Here is a 21,530-nt window from a genome sequence, read left to right as displayed (position 1 = left end):
CACCTAAATACTCAACCATGTTGTAGCCCAGCACACAAGTACAAGACACAACGTCAAAATACCTTCAGCATAAAGACAGTTCATGGATGATAAAGCTCAGTTTCCTCTGGAAGTGCTGGGAGAACACCCCACCAGACCACAGTCCTCCCCACTGTCACAAATGCTCAAGTGTTGTTAATGTGACGTTTGTATGATTGTTATGTTTTAAACTGTCTTTCTAATTTAAGGAAAAACAGAATACCCCAGATAGGGTGATGAGTTGGAGGTTGTACAAATGTGCCTCACAACAGGACAGGGGATTGGTTAGGATGGGAACAGGGGGGGGAGGGAAACGGGTGAGGGGGGGGAGGAGGGAAACGGGTGAGGGGGGGAGGAGGGAAACGGGTGAGAGGGGGAGGGAAACAGGTGAGGGGGGAACGGGGGGGGAGGGAACGGGAGGGAGGAGGGAACGGGGGGGGAGGGAACGGGGGGGGGAGGGAACGGGGGGGGAGGGAACGGGGGGGGAGGGAACGGGGGGGGGAGGGAACGGGGGGGGAGGGAACGGGGGGGGGGAGGGAACGGGGGGGGGAGGGAACGGGGGGGGGGGAGGGAACGGGGGGGGGAGGGAATGGGGGGGGAGGGAACGGGGGGGGGGAACGGGGGGGGGAGGGAACGGGGTGGGGGGAGGGAACGGGGTGGGGGGAGGGAACGGGGTGGGGGGAGGGAACGGGGTGGGGGGAGGGAACGGGGGGGAGGGAACGGGGGGGGGGAGGGAACGGGGGGGGGGAGGGAACGGGGGGGGAGGGAACGGGGGGGGGGAGGGAACGGGGGGGGGGGAGGGAACGGGGGGGGGGGAGGGAACGGGGGGGGGGGAGGGAACGGGGGGGGGAGGGAACGGGGGGGGGAGGGAACGGGGGGGGAGGGAACGGGGGGGGAGGGAACGGGGGGGGAGGGAACGGGGGGGGAGGGAACGGGGGGGGAGGGAACGGGGGGGGAGGGAACGGGGGGGAGGGAACGGGGGGGGGAGGGAACGGGGGGGGAGGAGGGAACGGGGGGGGGGGGAACGGGGGGGGGAGGAGGGAACGGGGGGGGGAGGAGGGAACGGGGGGGGGAGGAGGGAACGGGGGGGGAGGAGGGAACGGGGGGGGGAGGGAACGGGGGGGGGAGGGAACGGGGGGGGGAGGGAACGGGGGGGGGAGGGAACGGGGGGGGGAGGGAACGGGGGAGGGAACGGGGGGGGGGAGGGAACGGGGGGGGAGGAGGGAACGGGGGGGGGAGGAGGGAACGGGGGGGGGAGGGAACGGGGGGGGGGAGGGAACGGGGGGGGAGGGAACGGGGGGGGGGAGGGAACGGGGGGGGGGAGGGAACGGGGGGGGGGGAGGGAACGGGGGGGGGGGAGGGAACGGGGGGGGGGGGGAGGGAACGGGGGGGGGGGGAGGGAACCGGGGGGGGGGGGGATGGGAACGGGAAATGCACCCCGGTCAATCGACAATACTGGGGAGGCTGGGGGAAGAAATTGCCACAGGGAACCTCCACGTTGGGAGTCTGTTTGGAACTCCCGTGGAAAATCAAGAGAAACGTCTTTTAACGGTCACTGCAAGTCACAAATCAGACACACAGGAAGAAGAAACTTGGTAGAAGTTGAGTCTGTGGTTATTTCCTGTAAAACTATGCAGATGGCGAAATATGAAGTATCCCTGTGGACAGCTCGGTCTGGTTAAACATTAAAGGGGAATATTTTTACTGGACTGTACTGTATTATTTGACGACAAGGTATTGTTCAGACACTTGTTTTAGTTACTTTGTTCTGGTCAGAGTCTTAATATTTTGAAGTTTATCAGGGAATTCCTTGAAGTTGGTCACTGAGAATTTAAATAGTGTTTTCAGTGTCTCCCAGGCTTGTAACAATCAGTGGCCACAACGTAAAGAGCTTTTGGACAACTGGTGATTGTAAAAACCTCAATACAAAAGGAAGTCTTCACTTTTTGAGGGGGTTACAGAGAGAGGAGGATTGAGGGGATCTTGAGATAGATTTGAAGACAGAAAACATCCAGATCCCAACACACAGACAGAACTGACCATTCCCAGTCCGCAGGATAATAACCAGCTCCCAACGCACACACACACACAAACTCAACAATAGGAAATCAGTAAGAATCCTCAGACACTCTGCACCTCCCAGATAATTACACCTCACCTTCTCAGATTCAGCAATGACCCAGCAACAAAACTCAGCCTGTAAATCAGAAGGGAAATGCTTCCAATAAACACACTCAATATCCAACACACAGCTCCAATCAAACAGCTCAGCGCAAAGCACCGAGTAAACAGGTCTCTCAGCTGGATCTTCTCACACAGCATAAGGGACATTTCCACACCTGATTCCCCACAGGATAGTCAGACTGCCTGAACATTAGTGTGGATATTATGCAATGTAATTATTATAAATTCTGCTCCTTCACTCACCATCTCCTCACTTAGTTTTCAGTCCCTCCAGGAAGTGAAGCAGCTGTGAAAGAGGAAGAGGAGAGAATGGGCAGAGTGGGTGGGCTCTCTGATTGACGTCTCTCACAGCCAATCCAAATATTTCTGGAGTAACATGAGTTTCCTGAAGCTTGGGAAACTGACCGGTGAAACGGAGACGACTTTGAGCAACAGATCAGGTGGGGATTTAAACTAGACAGATATTTCTAGTGTGGGATTAGCATTCTTCATCTTCGGAGGCTTTCAAACTGACAAATCAGTGTGGGATGTGTAGCCTCGGATGTGTTGGACAGCAGATGTGAAAAAGGAAGACCCACAGCATCCAAGGCAGCGATGACATGCAATGGTGGGATCAGCTAACTATTGAATCTCCGATCACTATTACTCTTCCAGTCTTCTTTGTGCCCCCTGTACAGCAGAACCTGCTTTGGTGCCATGGACTTGGCTCTGGGAGCTCTCCCCATATCAGTCCATCAGTTATCAGAACGGAATACTGGTTGGACAGTGAGATCCTCTCAGGGACTCCTGCTCTACCTGCCGTGATGTCACTTCCTGACACCACCCCGAAAACCCGACCCCAAATTTTAATATTGTGCCCCCTGTGCTGGTAAAGTGAGCCAGCTCTCAGGAGTGGGTGTGGGATAGAATCTGACCTTGCTTTGGTTGATGATGTGAATTATAGACAGATCCACTTCAGTTGATGGGTGTCCCATGGGTAATGTTAGTATCTCCTGTCAGGGAGGACTACTATCCTGTGTATGGTGAGAGAATGGAGGTGAGTCTCTACAGACGTGAGTTTCCTCAGCCCATCATACCTCGGTGTGATGTGTTCACCTTACACTCTTCCATTATTAATTTCATGTTCTGAGAAACATCGAGTAATTTTCAAATCTTCTGTTATTTTAGTTGATACAAAGTTTGGTGTAAGCTTGTAGTGGGGATTACTTTATGATGGTGGCCAAACTTCTTAAAAACTTAAATTTATTTTAAAAACTCACAAAGGCAAAGTCTCTGTTCAAAAAGGCATAACTAAAATTTATTTACAAGACAAAAATCATATAAGACAGCAAAACATTGACCTGCGGCCTAATGGTCAGATAGCTCTGGTTCAGCACTGCAAGACCTCTCCAAAGATCTGAGGTGCTCAGGCAAATTACAGAACAATTATACCTTCTGTAAGTCTATCTAAGATAAACTTTCTAATTAGCTTAGATTCCATTTCATTCAGTGTTAACATGTCAGTCCAACACAAGGCAGATTCCCTCAGCCAATTATAATATGCTAATTGATATAATGATACTTCATTTGTCCATTTTAAATACCGGACATCTTTCCTTTGGCTAAGCCTACTTCCTGACTGCTATGTTGTCAAGGTGTTTCATTCCAGGTGTGATTCCAGTGACCCGCTAGTAAGCTTTTATTAAAACAAACTTTAGTTAACAACACTGTTAAAACATAAAAGAGAGAATTAGCATAACTTTTACCAACTGAAATACTTAAACACGACAAGGTATAATTCTTAACAGCTAGCTATCGCTATACTTCCAATGTAAGCATTAAACCCACAGACACAAATCCCTTTTCAGAATAAGTTAGCACAAAAACATATATGCTCACGTGGGTGCTACATTTCCAGCACCCCTCTTGACAGATACAGAAAAACACGTCTTTTGACTCCCGTACAGCAGCTTCCAAGGGGAAAGACTTATTTCCTGGCAGATACCAGACTTTACATCCAGAAGAGAAAGACACACTTCTTTCTAAACATCCCAAGCAGCAATTAAGCTTGTTTCTTTCTCTCAGCCGAGCCCTGCCCAGTCACATGTATTTTCCTATTAATCAACCTAATTAAACCCACTCTGAAAAACACCAGTGGAAAACACTAAAACAACAGATCTGCATTGGCCCCAGATAAAAACAAACATTCCAGCAATTAGGACTAATTATTCTTCTGCAGCATCAACATATAGGCTGTTGGCTCTAGACTACGTGTACCTGGAAGTAGAACTGAGTGTTAAAAAAATTCCTGCCCAAGAAGCATGACAAATACATTTCTTAAAGGCACAGTATCGTCACACCTCCCCACTTTTTAAAAAGTGAACCATCAATATGCAAAGATGGCTTTATTATTCAAAACCTCTAGCTTCACACTATTAGTACATATATATATATATATATATATACATTTTATTAAATCCATGCATTACAATAGTATAATCAATTTCAGTCCTTTTTCTTCATTATTGAACATTGGGGGTGGCATGATGGCACAGTGATTAGCATTGTTGCCTCATGGCGCTAGGTTCAATTCCAGTCACAGGTGACTGTCTGTGTGGAGTTTGCATATTCTCCCCATGTCTTTCCGGGTGCACCGGTTTTCTCCCACAGTCCAAAGATGTGCAGGTTAGGTTGATTGGCCATGATAAATTATCCCTTAATGTCAGAGGGATTAGGAGGATAAATATGTGGGGTTAGGGGCATGAGACCTGGGTGGGATTGTTGTCAGTGCAGCCTCGATGGGCCAGATGGTCTCCTTCTGCACTGTAGATTCTATGATTTCCTCTTCTTTCATCCAATTTTTTTAATAAAGCATTAGCCATCACATTCTCTCTTCCTTTTTTTCTCAACACACTGCTGTTGTTCAGCTGCTTACTCCTTGCCTTTTAAAAAAACCTCCTTTAATCCTTAATCCTGCTTTGACTCCAAGTCCAAGCTCAATTTTGTCTTTATGACTAATTATTTCTAGTAATATCCCCAAAGAGCTAGACAGTGTCAGGAGGGTAAAACTTTACATTAGATGTAAACTGGCACAATCCACTTTGAATGTGATTTTGAATTTCCTTTGCTGAGTCCAAACAGTTCTTTTGATTTTCAAAGTCCCAAAAAAATCGAAGCGAAATAATCTTCTTCCAGAAGATGGAACTATTTCAGAGTATCCATGTCTGTGCAAACTGCACAGATTTGTTATTCCAGCAGTTCATTTTGAATGATGGTACAGTTTTATCCAATAATCTTACTTCACGTTGTTGTCCTTTACTTTTGTCTGCAGTAATAAAATACTTCTGCTCCTCAATTTCCATTTGCAGATCACACCTGACTAATGATTCTACATTTCCCTTTGCACAGATGACAACCCTGTAATTTATGTTGCGGTAATTTCAACAACTCAGGAACAGGGTCCAATTCAGTCAACTTTTCTGGCATTTGTCTCCACACCTGCTCACTTGCCTTACTTGCATCATTGTCCAGTAACTGGTTCTCCTTCTCCACCTGCATCAATTTTACACGGTTGATTGAGATTTTCAGCTGCTGCATCTCAGACGGAGCAAACATCAGCTTCTCCTTCTGAGCCTGTGCCAACTTGAGAGGATTAAGTTTATATGAATATTGCGCAATGGGAACAGCGTTTTCTACAACTACCTCAGGCACAATTATTTTAGTATCTCCAGGCTTATTTACACATACCTCTCCATGCGATTTCAAGTGAATTTGATTTTCCTCTGGAAGGTAACTCGATAATTTGGTCCAATTTAATTTGAGGAATGTCAAATTCAAAATCTAGATTTGGTTCTTCACTCTGAGTTGAAACGACTAACACATCCTCCCTTTGCTTTCCTTCCCCATCAAATTACTATTTGAGCATATTCACATGATACACTACAAATTTTCCTTCTCGGAGGCTGAGGGGAGACTAGGAGGCTGAGGGGAGACTTAATAGAGGTTTATAAAATGATGAAGGGGATAGATAGAGTGAACGTTCAAAGACTATTTCCTCAGGTGGATGGCGCTATTACAAGGGGGCATAACTATAGGGTTCGTGGTGGGAGATACAGGAAGGATATCAGAGGTAGGTTCTTTATGCAGAGAGTGGTTGGGGTGTGGAATGGACTGCCTGCAGTGATAGTGGAGTCAGACACTTTAGGAACATTTAAGCGGTTATTGGATAGGCACATGGAGCACACCAGGATGATAGGGAGTGGGATTGCTTGATCTTGGTTTCAGATAAAGCTCGGCACAACATCATGGGCCGAAGGGCCTGTTCTGTGCTGTACTGTTCTATGTTCTATGGTGTCCTTGTCAAATAATTCACCTCACTCCATTTCCTTTCAATTTTAGAAGCCACACTGTTATAATTCAGGTCAGAACTCCAAAGTCTTGTATGAAGCCTGCCTGGATTGTAGGTTTTGCTATTTGAATTTGGCTACGGTAAGCATGAGATGTTTCACTTCAGGTATGATTCACATGACCCAATAGGGAGCTTTTATCAAGGAAACTTTATTTAAGAATATCGTTAACACATATAGAAAGGAAATTAGCAATAACTTTTACCAATTACAAACAAAAAAACCATGATATTGTATAAAGCTTAACAGCTAAATACCATTCCAACCAAACAAATCCCATAAACAAAATCCTTGCCACAAGCTTAGCACAGAAAATAATCATGCTCATGTGATGCTGGAACTTTGCCCTTTGGTTGAATGTGGCAGTTCTCTTGATACACACGCAGCCAAACTTGAAGTCAGCACAGCTTCCCAAAACACCAGGGAGAGAGAGAAGCTCTAGGTACTAGCTGGCAAACCACCAACAGCAGAATCTTTACTCCAGGAAGGCCAGGGGACTTGATTCCAGCTAGCCAGCAAAATTTACAAGACCAGGGAGAGAGAGAGAGACATTGCTTTTCAGTCTGATGTCCAAACACATTCTAACTCTGAACCAAAACTGAAAGTGACTCCTTGGAATCTTCTGGGGAGGAACTTTGACTTGTTAATCAATCTTGCCCCTCACAATGCAGCATGTCATAAAATCCTGGACACTCCACATCATCACTGCATAAAGCCCAGAGTAAAAATAAATTCCCATTTAAACCATTGAAACAGCAATAAAAGGGCTACTAGCAGACAGCTCGGCAACAATGAAAAAAACCAAATCTGCTTAACTGCAGAGAACATGATTTAAAAAGAAACACATTTCTTAAAGATACACTTGCATTATACCACTAAACATTGCTTTTAAAGGTTCACCTACCACTGGTAGTATACTGATACTTCATTCCCACTAGCAAAGCTAAACATTTTTGATTTCTTTCCGCTTCATGTTTCATCACATGCTGCGCCACTTTTAAATGCTGCCTAGCCAACTTACCCACTCTAATCTCTCCCTAAAATTTGACACTTGGTCCAATAATGTCGTCTCACAATGCTGACTCGCCAATTTTCTTTGATCAATTTAAGCGGTCCTCTTACCTCATGACCAAAAATCAATTCAAATGGACTGAATTTATTTGATTCATTAGGTGCATCCCTGATTGCAAAAGGTACAAATGGAACTCCTTTATCCCAGTCCTCTGGATGATCTTGACAAAAGGCCCTCAACGTGGTCTTTAAAGTTTGATGCCATCATTCCAACTCTCCCTGCGATTCTGGATGGTACACAGTTGATTTAAATTGTTTTACTCCTAAGCTATCCGTATGTTCCCTGAATAACTTCGACATAAAATTTGATCCTTGATCTGATTGTACTTCTGTGGGTAGTCCACATCTAGTTAAAAAAAATTGAAGTAACTTCTTTACAATCCTCTTAGTGTAATGTTGCATAATGGATTGGCCTCCAGAAATCTAGTAGACACATCCATTATTGTTGACAAATACTGATTATCACTTTTCGATGGAGGGAGTCAATCAATTTTGATCCTCGTAAAAGGTTCCTCAAATGCCAGAATGGGTATTAAGGGTGCTGGTTTGATTACCGCTTGAGGTTTTCCTATTACCTGATGTGTGTGACATGTCCAGCGAAATGCAACCGCATCTTTATGCAGTCCATGAAAATAAAAGCTTTCTATTGCTTGAGTTTTCCTTACTCCTAAATGACCTCCTACTGGTACCTCATTTGCCACCCTCAACACCTCCTTTCTATAACCCACCGATAATACAACTTGATGAATTTCTGTTCATTTTTCATCAGCCTGAACATGTATCCACTTCCTCATTAAGTCATCATTTTTCATGTACTAACACTCCAGCAGTCAGATTCTTCTTGTGTATATGCTTTCTGATACAATTGCTTTATCTGCCAATGTTCCTGAACTAAAGGTATCCATTTCATGCTCCAGCTGTTCTTGTTCTCTCTCAACCACCTGATCAAAAATGGTTTCTGCTAACTGAACTTCAACTTGTCTTTATTCTTTGATTTCTCCTCTTGTCACAACCTGTGACTTTGTGATCTTGTCAGGAGAAATCTCAGATTATGTTTCCTGCAACACCTCAGTTGTTTGATATTCTATGAGCTTTTCAATCACAGTAGGCATCACTCTCGCTTGCAATGCAGCTACATCGTAACCCAGGATCAACTGAATAGGGAATAGGTCACTGAGGGTTTAGAGGGTAAATGAAAATATCATTTCTCTATTACTCCTACCACTACTTCACCACTTTTCACTGGCCTCTCCAACCTCACCTTATACAATGGAACACTACTCTTTTCACCCTGACTTCCACATACTACCAGTTTTTCTGGCAATACTCCTTCTGAACTACATATCTACATGTGGCAGCACGGTGGCACAGTGGTTAGCACTCCTGCCTCACAATGCCAGGTACCCGGGTTTGATTCTCTGTGTGGAGTTTGCACGTTCTCCCCGTGTCTGCGTGGGTTTCCTCCGGGTGCTTCGGTTTCCTCCCACAGTCTGAAAGACGTGCTGGTTAGGTGCATTGGCCATGCTAAATTCTCCCTCAGCGTACCCGAATAGGCGCCAGTATGTGGCGACGAGGGGATTTTCACAGTAACTTCATTACAGTGTAAATATAAATAGGCTAGATGGGTGGAGAACTGGCGTGGTCACAGAAGACAGAGGGTGGTAGTGGAAGGGTCTTTTACTGGCTGGATGCCTGTGACTAGTGGTGTTCCGCAGGGCTCTGTATTGGGACCTCTGCTGTTTGTGATTTATATAAACGATCTGGAAGAAGGTGTAACTGGGGTGATCAGTAAGTTTGCGGATGACACAAAAATGGCTGGACTTGCAGATAGTGAGGATCATTGTCAGAGGCTACAGAAGGATATAGATAGGCTGGAAATTTGGGCAAAGAAATGGCAGATGGAGTTCAATCCAGTGATGCATTTTGGTAGAACTAACGTTGGGGGGAGCTATACGATAAATGGCAGAACCATAAAGGGTGTAGATACGCAGAGGGACCTGGGTGTGCAAGTCCACAGATCCTTGAAGGTGACGTCACAGGTGGAGAAGGCAGTGAATAAGGCATATGGCATGCTTGCCTTTTTAGGACGGGGCATAGAGTATCAAAGTTGGGGTCTGATGTTGCAGTTGTATAGAACGTTGGTTCGGCCGCATTTGGAATACTGCGCCCAGTTCTGGTCGCCACACTACCAGAAGGACGTGGAGGCTTTAGAGAGAGTGCAGAGGAGGTTTACCAGGATGTTGCCTGGTATGGAAGGGCTTAGTTATGAGGAGAGATTGGGTAAACTGGGGTTGTTCTCGCTGGAAAGACGGAGGATGAGGGGTGACCTAATAGAGGTGTATAAAAATATGAAAGGCATAGATAGGGTGAACGGTGGGAAGCTTTTTCCCAGGTCGGTGGTGACGTTCACGAGGGGTCATAGATTCAAGGTGAGGGGGGGGAGGTTTAACACGGATATCAGAAGGACGTATTTTACACAGAGGGTGGTGGGGGCCTGGAATGCGCTGCCGGGCAAGGTGGTGGAGGCAGACACACTGGGAACGTTTAAGACTTATCTAGATAGCCACATGAACAGAGTGGGAATGGAGGGATACAAAAGAATGGTCTAGTTTGGACCAGGGAGCGGCGCGGGCTTGGAGGGCCGAAGGGCCTGTTCCTGTGCTGTATTGTTCTTTGTTCTTTGTAAACCTACTGGTGACTAATTAATAAACTTCAACTTTACATATATCCTCATCTCTCACATTAAAGATGGACTTATTCCTGGATCTGTTAAAATCTTAACTTCTTTACCTAAACCTCCAGGAGCACGAGTAAAGCTTACCCACACAAGTAAATATTTAAAGAGATCCAGCATTTTCTTATCAACCAACTCCTGACCAGGCTGTACGTTCATTTGCACCTCTTTAGCTTCAGCTGTGGTTTCCTTTACCACTTTCACCACTGGCCTATCCTGTTTTACCATAACTGTCTTCCCAGTGCTCCTCTTAAGCCACCAACACCGTGACTTTGTGTGTCCTACTTTATTACAATGAAAACATGTGAGGCTTTTTTATTATCCACACATGTTGTGGCCGAGAATTCAAAATATTTTGTGTCAGATTGATCAGCCTAATCTGGCTGAAATTGACCTTATCAGGAATTTTAACTGTAAATTATGTGACGTGTGTATCGAACTTTCGCAATCATTAATACTACTTTATTAATCATCACCCAAGAAGCTGGTACCAAAATTACCACGACGCCGAATGGTGAGTTTCTGCCGATTGCGCCTGTCTGAGGCAGCTCTTCAAATTACACTCGGGATTTTTAGGCACTCAGACACCAACAGTCAGTCAGATATGAAGACAAGAACATTGGAAGAAAGGAAATAGGAGCAGGAGGAGGCCATTCGGCCCCATGAGCCTGTTTCACCATTCAACAAATCCATGTCTGATCTGCTACCTCAGCACCACTTTCCCACACTATCACCATATCCTGTGATATCATTACTATCTAGAAAACTATTGAACTCTGTCTTGAACATTCTCATTGACTGACCCCCAAAAGCCCTCTGAGCTAGAAAATTTCAAAGAATCACTACCCTCCAATGAAGAAATTCTTCACCCTCTAAACCCTCAGTGATCTATTCCTTATTCTGAGACTCTTTGCCCTGGTTCTAGGTATCCACCCCCACCCCCAAGCCAGGGAAAACATCTTCCTGCTTCTACCCTATCAAGCCCTGTGAGAATTTTGCATATTCGAATGAGATCTCCGCTTGTTCTTAAGTCTAGTGAATACAAGCCCAGTCTCCTCAATACTTAAACATAACAAAGTATAATTCTTAACAGCTAGCTATCTCTATTGGTCCAATTTAGCAGTATCCCCCATGAACATGAATCCCTTCTTTAGAACAAGTGAGCACAGAAACCAAAAATGCTTATGTGGTCACTTGATTTCTGTCCTTTAACGCCTCGAGAGAGTAATCCACTCAGACATTTGTCTTCTAATTCTCATACAGCAACTTACAGAGAAAGCGCCAACCCAGACAGTAGAATCTCAGAGAAAAGGGCTTATTTATTGACAGATTATAGTCTCCACTTCAAACAGAGCAAGAGATACAGAGAAAACAACCTCTCTGCAAAAATCCCAACAAGTAGACTGTGTTGAGTTCTCCCTGAAAGCCTAGCTTCACCCAGTCATATGACCTTACCTGTCAATCAACCTAATCAAGCCCGACTCTACAATATCTCAGGGAAAAACACAAAATAGCAGAACCCTGCATTTGTTCAGATTAAAACAAACATAGCAATTAAGATCAATTATGCTGCTGCAGCAAAAACACAGTGCTGTATACAGACAGAACACCTCCGACAATAAAAATGAACTGCTACGATAGATCCTGCACAAAGAACATAGCAAATACATTTCTTAAAGGCATAGTGTCATCACAATAATAGATTCTAGCTTTTCTCTCCAACTGATGTGAGGTAAACAAGTCTGTCGTTCCCAGTTTTCTCTCTCCCTCCTTCCTTTAATACTGGGGTTACATTTACAATCTTCCAATCTGCAGGAACCATCACAAAGTCACATTCATGACTCCAGTCTACATGCTGGGGCCAGCAATGATTTCAGCAAACTACAGGCCCACAGATAATAGTTTATTTCAATTGTGTCAAATAAACAAGAGAAATAGTTTTTTAAAAAGTTTCAAAAACGATCAGCCTTCATTGCCTGGCAGAATAGCCCGAGGTCACCACTCAAGAAGGCAGAATTTCAACAGCTCTCGACTGACACCTAAAGGCAAATCCGAAAGATAAAGGAAATGTGGTGGGGAAATGAATCAAATAATATTCTGATCATCATGACATGAAAGCACCAGGGCCATCTATGGACTGAGGTCTAATGGGCAACTCCCCTTTGTTCACAGGATGGTGTTTCTCTTCTTAAGGGTGACAATGCCATCTGTTAACACTGGAAAGTACTTTTTGAACAACTCCTCAACCATGAATCCACAGTGACAGCTGATACTCTCCAGTCTGTCCCCAGTGCCTGTGGTAGAATCCATGGGAGAGTCACCATCGATGGGAGAGCTGCAACAAACAATCAAAAAGATGAAAAACAAAGCCTGCGGCCCCGATGGTATTCCAGCTGAGGGCTTCAAAGCTTCTGCTCACGTCAACTCCAAGAACTCATCCTACGGATTTGGGAGGAAAAGGAACTCCCCCTCAGGAATGTGACAGTTGTAACTATCTTCAAGAAGGGAGATAAATCATGCTGTGGAAACTATTGAGATTTTTCCCTCATATCCAGAGCAGGGAAAACTGACATGCATTCTCCTGAATCACCTACTTCCTGTGGCTGAGGAAATCCTCCCAGAGACACAGTTACATCTCCTCTTAATTTCTCCTTCTTCGTCTTGGTGTTAATCTTTCTCCGATGACAACTCTGTGAAACACTTTGGGATGTTTGACTATATTAAAGCGCTCGATAAATACAAGCTGTTGTCCTCTCACATCCCTCCAATCATCAAGGTACTGACCTGGAGAACAGACTGTGAACATTGATTAATCTCTCATGCTCTGTTTGAGTGGCCATTCAGCATGTGTAGACCCAGACAGTGAATGTTGTGAGACAATGGAGACTGTCACAGCCGAGACACATCCTGCCCTCCCCCTGACTTCCCAGCTGGGCTCACTGATGAGGAACGGGATTCCTGGCTGATTCTCCCCTCCATAGACCAGAGATGCTGAGGCTAACTGAAGTCCCTCCATTACTACCCTAGGAATGGGTGCTTGTGCTGGTAGATCAGAAGCTGAAGCCTTTCTAACCACTAGAGCCAGTGAGTGACTCGTACTTGATGCTGCACTGAAAGGATGCTGAGTTTATACAGGAGCTTCTACACATATTGATGTCTTATTTTGGTGATGTTTGGCAATCTAGTCAAAGGTTAAATTGAGCTTTTTGAAACGATTGGACTTATGTTGGGAAAGGTTGGAGACAGACACTGCTGAGACAGACAGTACTTTGGAAGGACAGCTCCCCTGTGTGAGCACTGGAGGAACAGTAGGTGATACAATCCTGGCTTCATTGATGTTCCAGGAAGTCCAACAACTGTGTGAAGGATGTATTACAGAACCCAGACTGATTTGGTTTCTCCTCCAGTGTGTGTTGATGAATCAGGAGATATACTGACTCTGTGAAAGCCTTGTCACACACCTCATACCCAATGGGATTCTCCCCGATTGCGTTTGCTTGTGTTCCAGGAGGTGTAAATACTTCAAGAGAATTTTATTCATAAATCTCACATATAGAATTATTCCCCTGTGTATCTCTGCTGCTGACCGGAGGTGTGATGAGTTTGAGAAGGGTATATCATGATTTCCCTCTGATGTGAATGTTCTGTAATTCATCAGGCCTGATGAACACACGCCATATATGTGACAGTGTACCTTTGAGAAGGTTTTTTTGTAATCATGATCTCTGGAGTTCTCACAGCTTATGTTTCTCATTGCCGAGCTGTCCACCATATATCTTTTTATTGCTCCTTAAGCTGTTTAAACGGGGTTTTTTTATTTTTACTGGTATGTTTATGACTCTGCACTGTTAGAAGAAAACTGGTTGGCAGGTCAAGTGACAGAAACTCTTTCATTTTCTGTTTGGAGCTTTTTAGGTTAGTTTCAGAAGGGACAGCAAGCTAAAAAATGTCTCTCTCTCTCTCTCCCTGTTTTGGAAATTCTGATAATCTTTCTAAAGGGGGGAAATCTGCTGTTAGTGGCTTGCCTAGAGTCCCAGGTGTTTTGGGAAGCTGTTCTGACTTCAAACTGTTCGGAGTCTATACGAAGAACTGCAGACTTCATCCAAAGGACTCAATTCCAGTATCACATGAGCATTCGTCTGTGCTGTGCTGTATCAAAGCTTTTTGAAGGGTCTTGTTTATGGTTTCTGGGTTGACTGGGTCCGCTCCTATATTCGTCAAGGGTTATACATTATTGTGGTTGTTTTGTGTTGTTTGTAATTGATAGAAGCTATTGCTAATATTAATATACATGTTAACTATATTCTTAAATAAACTTTGTTTGATAAAAGCTCCCTAGTGGGTCATTTGAATCATACCTGAAGTGAAACCTATCATGTTGACCCAAACCAAATTCAAGATGCAAAGCTTATGGTCCAGACAGATTCGATAAAACACTTTGGAGTTTCTCACCTGAACCATAACACACACCTCACATTTGAACAGATTCTCCGACTCTGTGAACAGTTCATTATTTCACGAATGTCACTGACAGTGTGGTCAGTCACACACCTCATATTTGAATGTTTTCTCCATTCCAGGACATAAACCTTGTGAAGTCTTTGTCACATACCTTAGTGTGGATGTGTGCATTTCATGAGTTTTGCTGACTGTGTGAGACTCAGTCACACACTTCATGTCTCAGTGGCTGCTCCGCTGTGTGAATGTGTCGGTGATTTAACAGGCCCGATAATTGTGCAAATCTCTTTTTACACACCTCACATGTAAAAGGCTTCTCCCCTGTGTGAAGGCGGTGGTGTTCCATGAGTGTTGATGACCGTGAGAATGATTTGTTGCACACTTCGCATGTGAATGGTTTCTCCCCAGTGTGAATGCGTTGGTGTACACGGAAGTGAGATAAGCGAGAGAACGATTTCTCACACACCTCACACTTGAACGGTTTCTCCCCAGTGTGAATGCGTCGGTGTTGCACAAGTGTCGATGACTGTGTGAAGGTTCGGCCACACACCTCACACTTGAAGGGTTTCTCCCCGGTGTGAATCCTCTGGTGTGTCAGGAGATCAGACGATTGGATGAAAGACAACTCACAAACCTCACACCTAAAGGGTTTCTCCCCGGTGTGGATGTTCTGATGTCTCAGGAGTTTTGTAGATGTCGCGAAAGATTTATTGCAAACATCACATTTGAATTCTTTCTTTCCTGTGTGGATTGTCTGATGGACCAGAAGGTTTGATAATTGTGCGAATGCTTTGTTGCACATCTCACATGTGAAGAGATTCTCTCTGGTGTGAATGCGTTGATGTGCACGGAGATTTGTTAAATGCGAGAATGATTTATCGCACACCTTGCATAGAAAAGGTTTCTCCCCTGTGTGAATGCGTTGGTGTGCACGCAGGTGCGATGACTGTGAGAATGGTTTTTCGCATACATGACACACAAATGGTTTCTCCCCTGTGTGAATGCGTTGATGCACACGTAAGTGAGAAGAACACGAGAAATATTTATCACACACCTCACACTTGAATGGTTTCTCCCCAGTGTGAATGCGATGATGTTGCACAAGTGTTGACAACTTGGTAAAGGTTTGGTTGCACACCTCAAACTTAAATGGCTTCTCTTCCATGTAGCTGCCCTTATGTTAACAGTTGTACCACAAATATACATTGTGTGTCGGGAGACCTTATGAAGCTGTGTGGACCTCGTCATACATCTCACACTAGAACAGCCTCTCACCTGTAGGAATGAGTCAGTGGTTCATGAGGCTCGAAGAATGTTTGAAGCTCCCACCACACTTGGAGCCCACTCAAACTTTTTCAGCCTCACCCTGACCGATCACCCACAGCCAAACCTACGGAAAGGTTGGTTCTGATGGAAGTTTTCACAATACTGGCCCGTTGCAGATCTGATGATATGTCTAAGATATCCTAACCTGAATGATTTCCAGATAATGGTTTCGCCGATTGAACCTTCTCTTTGTTGAGTAATGCTGTACAGGGACTGGATATCTTCCCACAGTAGTGCAGTTGTTGCTTGGGTGGTGGTCTGGATCTATCTGTGGTGTCTAGCCTCTCGCTGTATTCTCTGGTGTAGTATGGTGCAATCCTTCTGTAAAATAGAAAAAAGAAAAATGATTTCCTCCAACTCCCTCTCCTCCTTTCCTGAAGGGGCTGACTCCTCAGTTAGAGATTGTTCCACAGTGAGTGCCAGTCTGCTATTCCCCTGTGTGAGGCAATCATAAACAAATCCTTTATTTTTCCTCATTTGACTGTCACACGCCCTCTGTTTCCAGCACTTGACAGTGACCAGGAGCAGAAAACGTAGCTACTTCTTTCCTCCACCCAGACCCCAGGCACCGTGAGGGCAATGGAAAAAACAGTCAGTCAGGTGGAGTGTAAAATGGGCGATCAATTCATTTTGGACTCAAGTCGTGCTGGTGAAAGCCAGTTGTACCCTTAAAAACTTAGGAGAAATGTTAATTCGCTGGAGATTTTGAAATTTTTCCCCTTGTTTTCCAAAATTATTTGAAGAAAACACACTTGGCAGGAAGTGCGAGAACCTAAAGAAAATGAAGCTAAGGAAAATGGGCTTTGACAAAGTCTGGACTCAAAACGTCAGTTCTTTTCTCTCCTTAAAGATGTTGCCAGACCCCCTGAGATTTTCCAGCATTTTCTCTTTTGGTTTCAGATTCCAGCATCTGCAATAATTTGCTTTTATTTAGCAAAGGAAAATATTGTTTCAGTGTAGCTGATTGAAGGGTTCTGGTTTATCCTCGGAAATTAGATACACTGCACTCATTCAGACTGCACAGCCCAAATTCAGACACAGCACGGGGCAAAACTATCAAATCCAAACCCAGGCTTTTGGGAAAGGCCGAGGCCTTCAGGTAAAATCTTTAAAGAAGACATTAAAAAACATTTCAATGAATGTGTCTCTGCCACTCCCAGATAATCACACCTCACCTTCTCATATTCAGCAATGACCCATCAACAAAACTCAGTCTGTAAATCAGAAGGGAAATGCTTCCAAGAAACACACTCAATATCCAACACACAGCTCCAATCAAACAGCTCAGCGCTCTGATTGACAGCTCTCACGGTCAATCAAGTAATGCTAGAACGTGGGCTCCGCCTACAATGGACATGTCAATCATTTGGCGCGGCCATGCTTTGTGCTCCGCGCATCCGCTTTTCAGGCAGCCTCTGACTACATTACCCGTACTGCATGTGGTCACGGGCCTGCGCAGTGAGGTGCAGCAGTATGGAATCAGGGGAGAGCCAGCCCGCGGTGCCTGATGGGAGTTGTAGTTCTGCCGCGCGCAGCGGCGGTTGGCTCCCAGCGTTCGGGAGTTGGAATGTGAGGAAGCGCGAGCCCCGAGCGGCTGAATCGAATTGAAAAGCAGAGATTGACCCTTGGTAGGAACCAGAGCGATGGCGGTGGGAAGATTCACCATTGCAGGAGATTCTCTGTATACAACTGAAGAGGAAAAATTGACAAAAGTCATAGTAGTCCTACTGATTGGACAACACCGAAGAGTTGCAGGAGGATAGTGTGGTTGGCCATGTCAAAGGCTGCAGAGGGGTTGCTTCTCTCTCCACAGATGTTTCCTGACCTGAAGATTTCCAGCATTCACAGGATTTTTTCCCTTTGGATTCCAAGAGCTGGCTGTGTGCACTTTAGGGAGTGTAGATTATGGGCTGATTTGATGGAGCTTTGAAAGTAACAATAGTTTGTCTTCAGGGCTTCGGGTGGACAAATTATTTCAATTGGAGAGGTTAGAGAGGATCAGAGGTCATGTATACAAGTGGTGCAAGGGCAGAACTACAGATTCATCGATCATTAAAAGTAACAAGGCAGCTCAACAAAGACATTTTATCAAAAGTCAAACAATAACACTGGGGTCTATTTTGGAGGAATATAATTTGAAAATAGAGAAATGATGTTGAACTTAAACGTTTAGCACACACTTAGAGCTGTGTACAGTTCAAATCAACATATTGAAAAATGGCAGAAAGGAACTGGAGAAGGTGCAAAAAACATTGATAAGAATGTGTAAGAGGAATTTTCTGAAGTGTGTTCCCCTTGGGAACAGCTGTATACAGCCTGTATTTGTTGAATCTCACTCAACCAATACATAGACTGCGAAGGACAGCATACATTTAAAGAACGAAAAGGAATTTATTTGCTAATGCATGCATCAGGAGAGGGACTCAGTCATTGAGGGTTGACTGTGCTCTCTGACCAAATATTGCCCGGTAAAATTATATTATCCTTAACATTTCAATATCCTGCCTAGTCTCATCAATCAGATTAGAGGGTCTAATCACAAAATTCAACATTATTACCTTAGCCAATAACGTTTCACCTGTCTACAGGAATAGGAGCTTATTGCCCATGTAGGTTCCTTCCCCTTTACCAAGGGAACCTAACCCACATCATTATCAGTAACCAAGGCCATAACAAACACCTGTGATTTTTAATTGGTGCAAGGAGTCACTCTTTCGCTGGAACCTGGGCCTCCTTTATCAGCTTGAGAGACTGCTCCAACCTCGCTACCCATGAACGAATCTACTCCCTTACCAGGTCTGTGATTAAACTTGCCTTTCACATATCCAAAAACAGATAACAAAAGCTGTCTTTCTGTGCTCCATTGTATTAACAGAATTTGGCCTGTCTACCAGTGTTTCCCATCATGCTATATTCAGAACAAAGTTAGCCAACGCGCACAATACAGGGTTGAAAATACAGTTTAAGCTTATAATACTTGGTTAATTTGTGGATATACAGTTTATAATACCTTTGCAATTTATAATACCTTTGTATATACTGTTCCAGGCATATTGCGAATTTTTACTATATATATAAGGCACTTTATAATTACCTTAACCCAGTCTCCTTATTATGATAAAACTAAAATGAAGGACCTGATACTAGAATTCTATACTACCCCCCCAACAGTATGATGTTGAGAATTGTGAGATTGTAACAATCAGGAATGACTGAACCAGCTAGCATTCTTTTTCCCAACAAAAGAGAGCGCTGGGGGAACATCATAGAAATCTTTAAAATGAAGAATTACAAAAAGAAAAATTCGGGGATAAATGAAAAAGATGCCCCCACTTGTTTGGGGGAGTCCAAAACTAAGGGTCGGAAATATAAGATGGTTATATTTAATAATAAGTCCAGTGAGGATTTCAAGAGAAACTTCTTTCCCAGGAGAATGATTCAAATGTGGAACTTGCTCTCACTGGAAATGGTTGAGGCAAATAATATTGATGTGTAACCAAGCAAGCGGCACGGTGGCATAGTGGTTAGCACTGCTGCTTCACAGCGCTAGGGACCCGGCTTCAATTCCCTGTTTTGGTCACTGTCTATGTGGAGTTTGTCCATTCTCCCCGTGACTGCATGGGTTTCCTCCGGGTGCTTACGTTTCCCCCCACTGTCCAAAAGATTTGCAGGTTAGGTGAATTGGCCATGCTAAATTCTCCCTCAGTGTACCCGAACAGGCGCCGGAGTGTGGGGACTAGGGGATTTTCACAGTAACTTCATTGCAGTTTGAATGTAAGCCTACTTGTGACTAATAAATAAATAAACTTGAGAAACTAGATGAGGGAGAAAGGAATAGAAGGATCTGCTGCTGACAGGGTGAGATAAAATAGGGAGGAAGCTCATGTGCAGCATAAGCACTGGTAGATGGGTTGAATGTTATGTTTCTTTGCATTTAAAACTAGAAATAAAACAAATGCTGGAAATTCTCGGCAGGTCAGGCACCGACCCGCCTCCCTTTCCCCCTACCTTACGAGTGGATGTCCCTCGCACCTCCTTTTATTTCTTCAGGAGTTGGTCACTTTGGGGGCAATCTCTGAGTCAGTCACTCCTCAAGCAAGAGGAAGTTTCCATCCTGAACAGTGATTCACTCCCCAATCTTAGTCTTAGTCCCTGAGATGCAGCGTAACCCTTGATTTCACAGAACCACTCCCCAATTTACAGTTTTAGTTCCTGTGTCACAGTATTACTCCATAATTCCAAGAGCTACTCCCTAAGTAACAGGTTCACTCTCCAAGCACTGGTTCATGCTCCTCTCCCACTCCCTTCTCTGCTGCTCCTCGATGCCAGTCATGATGTGGAGATGCCGGCATTGGACTGGGGTCACGGGCATTCAGCCTCTGATCTCCGGGTAAGCGTTCTCCAAGGCGGCCTTCACAACACACGACAGCGCAGAGTCGCTGAGCAGAGACTGATAGCCAGGTTCGTCACACATGAGGACGGCCTCAACCGGGATATTGGGTTCATGTCACACTATCTGTAACCCCCACAACTTGCCTGGATGTGCAAAATCTCACGAGCTGCCCTGTCTGGAGACAATACACATCTCTTTAACCTGTGCTTAATGTTCCCTCCACTCACATTGTCTGTACCTTTAAGACTTGATTAGCTGTAAAGACTCACATTCCAATCATTATTCATGTAAATTGAGTTTGTGTCTTTGTGCCCTGTTTGTGATCAGAACTCCCACCCACCTGACGAAGGAACACCTGTTGCGAAAGCTAGTGACTACCAAATAAACCTGTTGGACTTTAACCTGGTGTTGTTAGACTTCTTACTGTGCTCCTCGATGTCACAGGATATGGGCTTCGCTGGTTAAGCCAGCATCTATTGCACATCCCTAATTGCCCGAGAAGGTGGTGGTGAACTACCTTCTCAAATCATTGCAATCCATGTGGTGCAGGTGTGCCCACAGTGCTGTTAGGCAGAGAGTTCAATGATTTTGACCCAATAACAGTGATGGAATGACAAGATCTTTCCAAGTCAGGATGGTCAGTGCCGTTGTGGAGAACGTGCAAGTGGTGATGGTATTCCCATGTGTCTGCTGCCCTTGTCTGAGTGGTAGATGTCATGGGCTTCAACATTCTGTTGAGGGAGCCTTGATGAGTTAGTTGATCAGTGCATCTTGAGATTCACTGGGCTACTGCTGTCACTACGCTTCAGTGCTGGATCAAGCAGATGTTCAATGTGCTGGATGAGATGCCAATCAAGAGGCCTGCTTTTTCTTTGATGGTGTCAAGCTTCTTATTGAAGCTGTGCTCACCCAGGCAAGGGGAGAGTATTCCATCACACTCTTGACTTGTGCCTTGCAGATG

At 44.7% G+C, this 21,530-nt stretch overlaps 1 protein-coding gene across 1 annotated transcript; it reads right to left on the bottom strand.

Annotated features, from left to right (window-relative positions):
• Positions 1-3,485: 3,485 nt before the first annotated feature.
• Positions 3,486-17,377, bottom strand: LOC144497023 (uncharacterized). The gene is made up of 3 exons (XM_078217722.1): positions 17,352-17,377; positions 15,149-16,497; positions 3,486-5,823 (listed from the first exon to the last, which is right to left on the bottom strand). Exons 2-3 carry the CDS (start codon positions 16,013-16,015, stop codon positions 5,551-5,553), a joined length of 1,140 nt encoding a protein of 379 aa, XP_078073848.1. The 5' UTR covers positions 16,016-16,497; positions 17,352-17,377; the 3' UTR covers positions 3,486-5,550.
• Between the last annotated feature and the right edge of the window lie 4,153 nt (positions 17,378-21,530).

The sequence above is a fragment of the Mustelus asterias genome, chromosome 8, assembly GCF_964213995.1.
Source record: "Mustelus asterias chromosome 8, sMusAst1.hap1.1, whole genome shotgun sequence".
NCBI classification, from domain to species: Eukaryota; Metazoa; Chordata; class Chondrichthyes; order Carcharhiniformes; family Triakidae; genus Mustelus; species Mustelus asterias.
The sequence above is the reverse complement of the archived record's forward strand: the minus strand, read 5'-3'. Positions and strand labels throughout refer to the sequence as shown.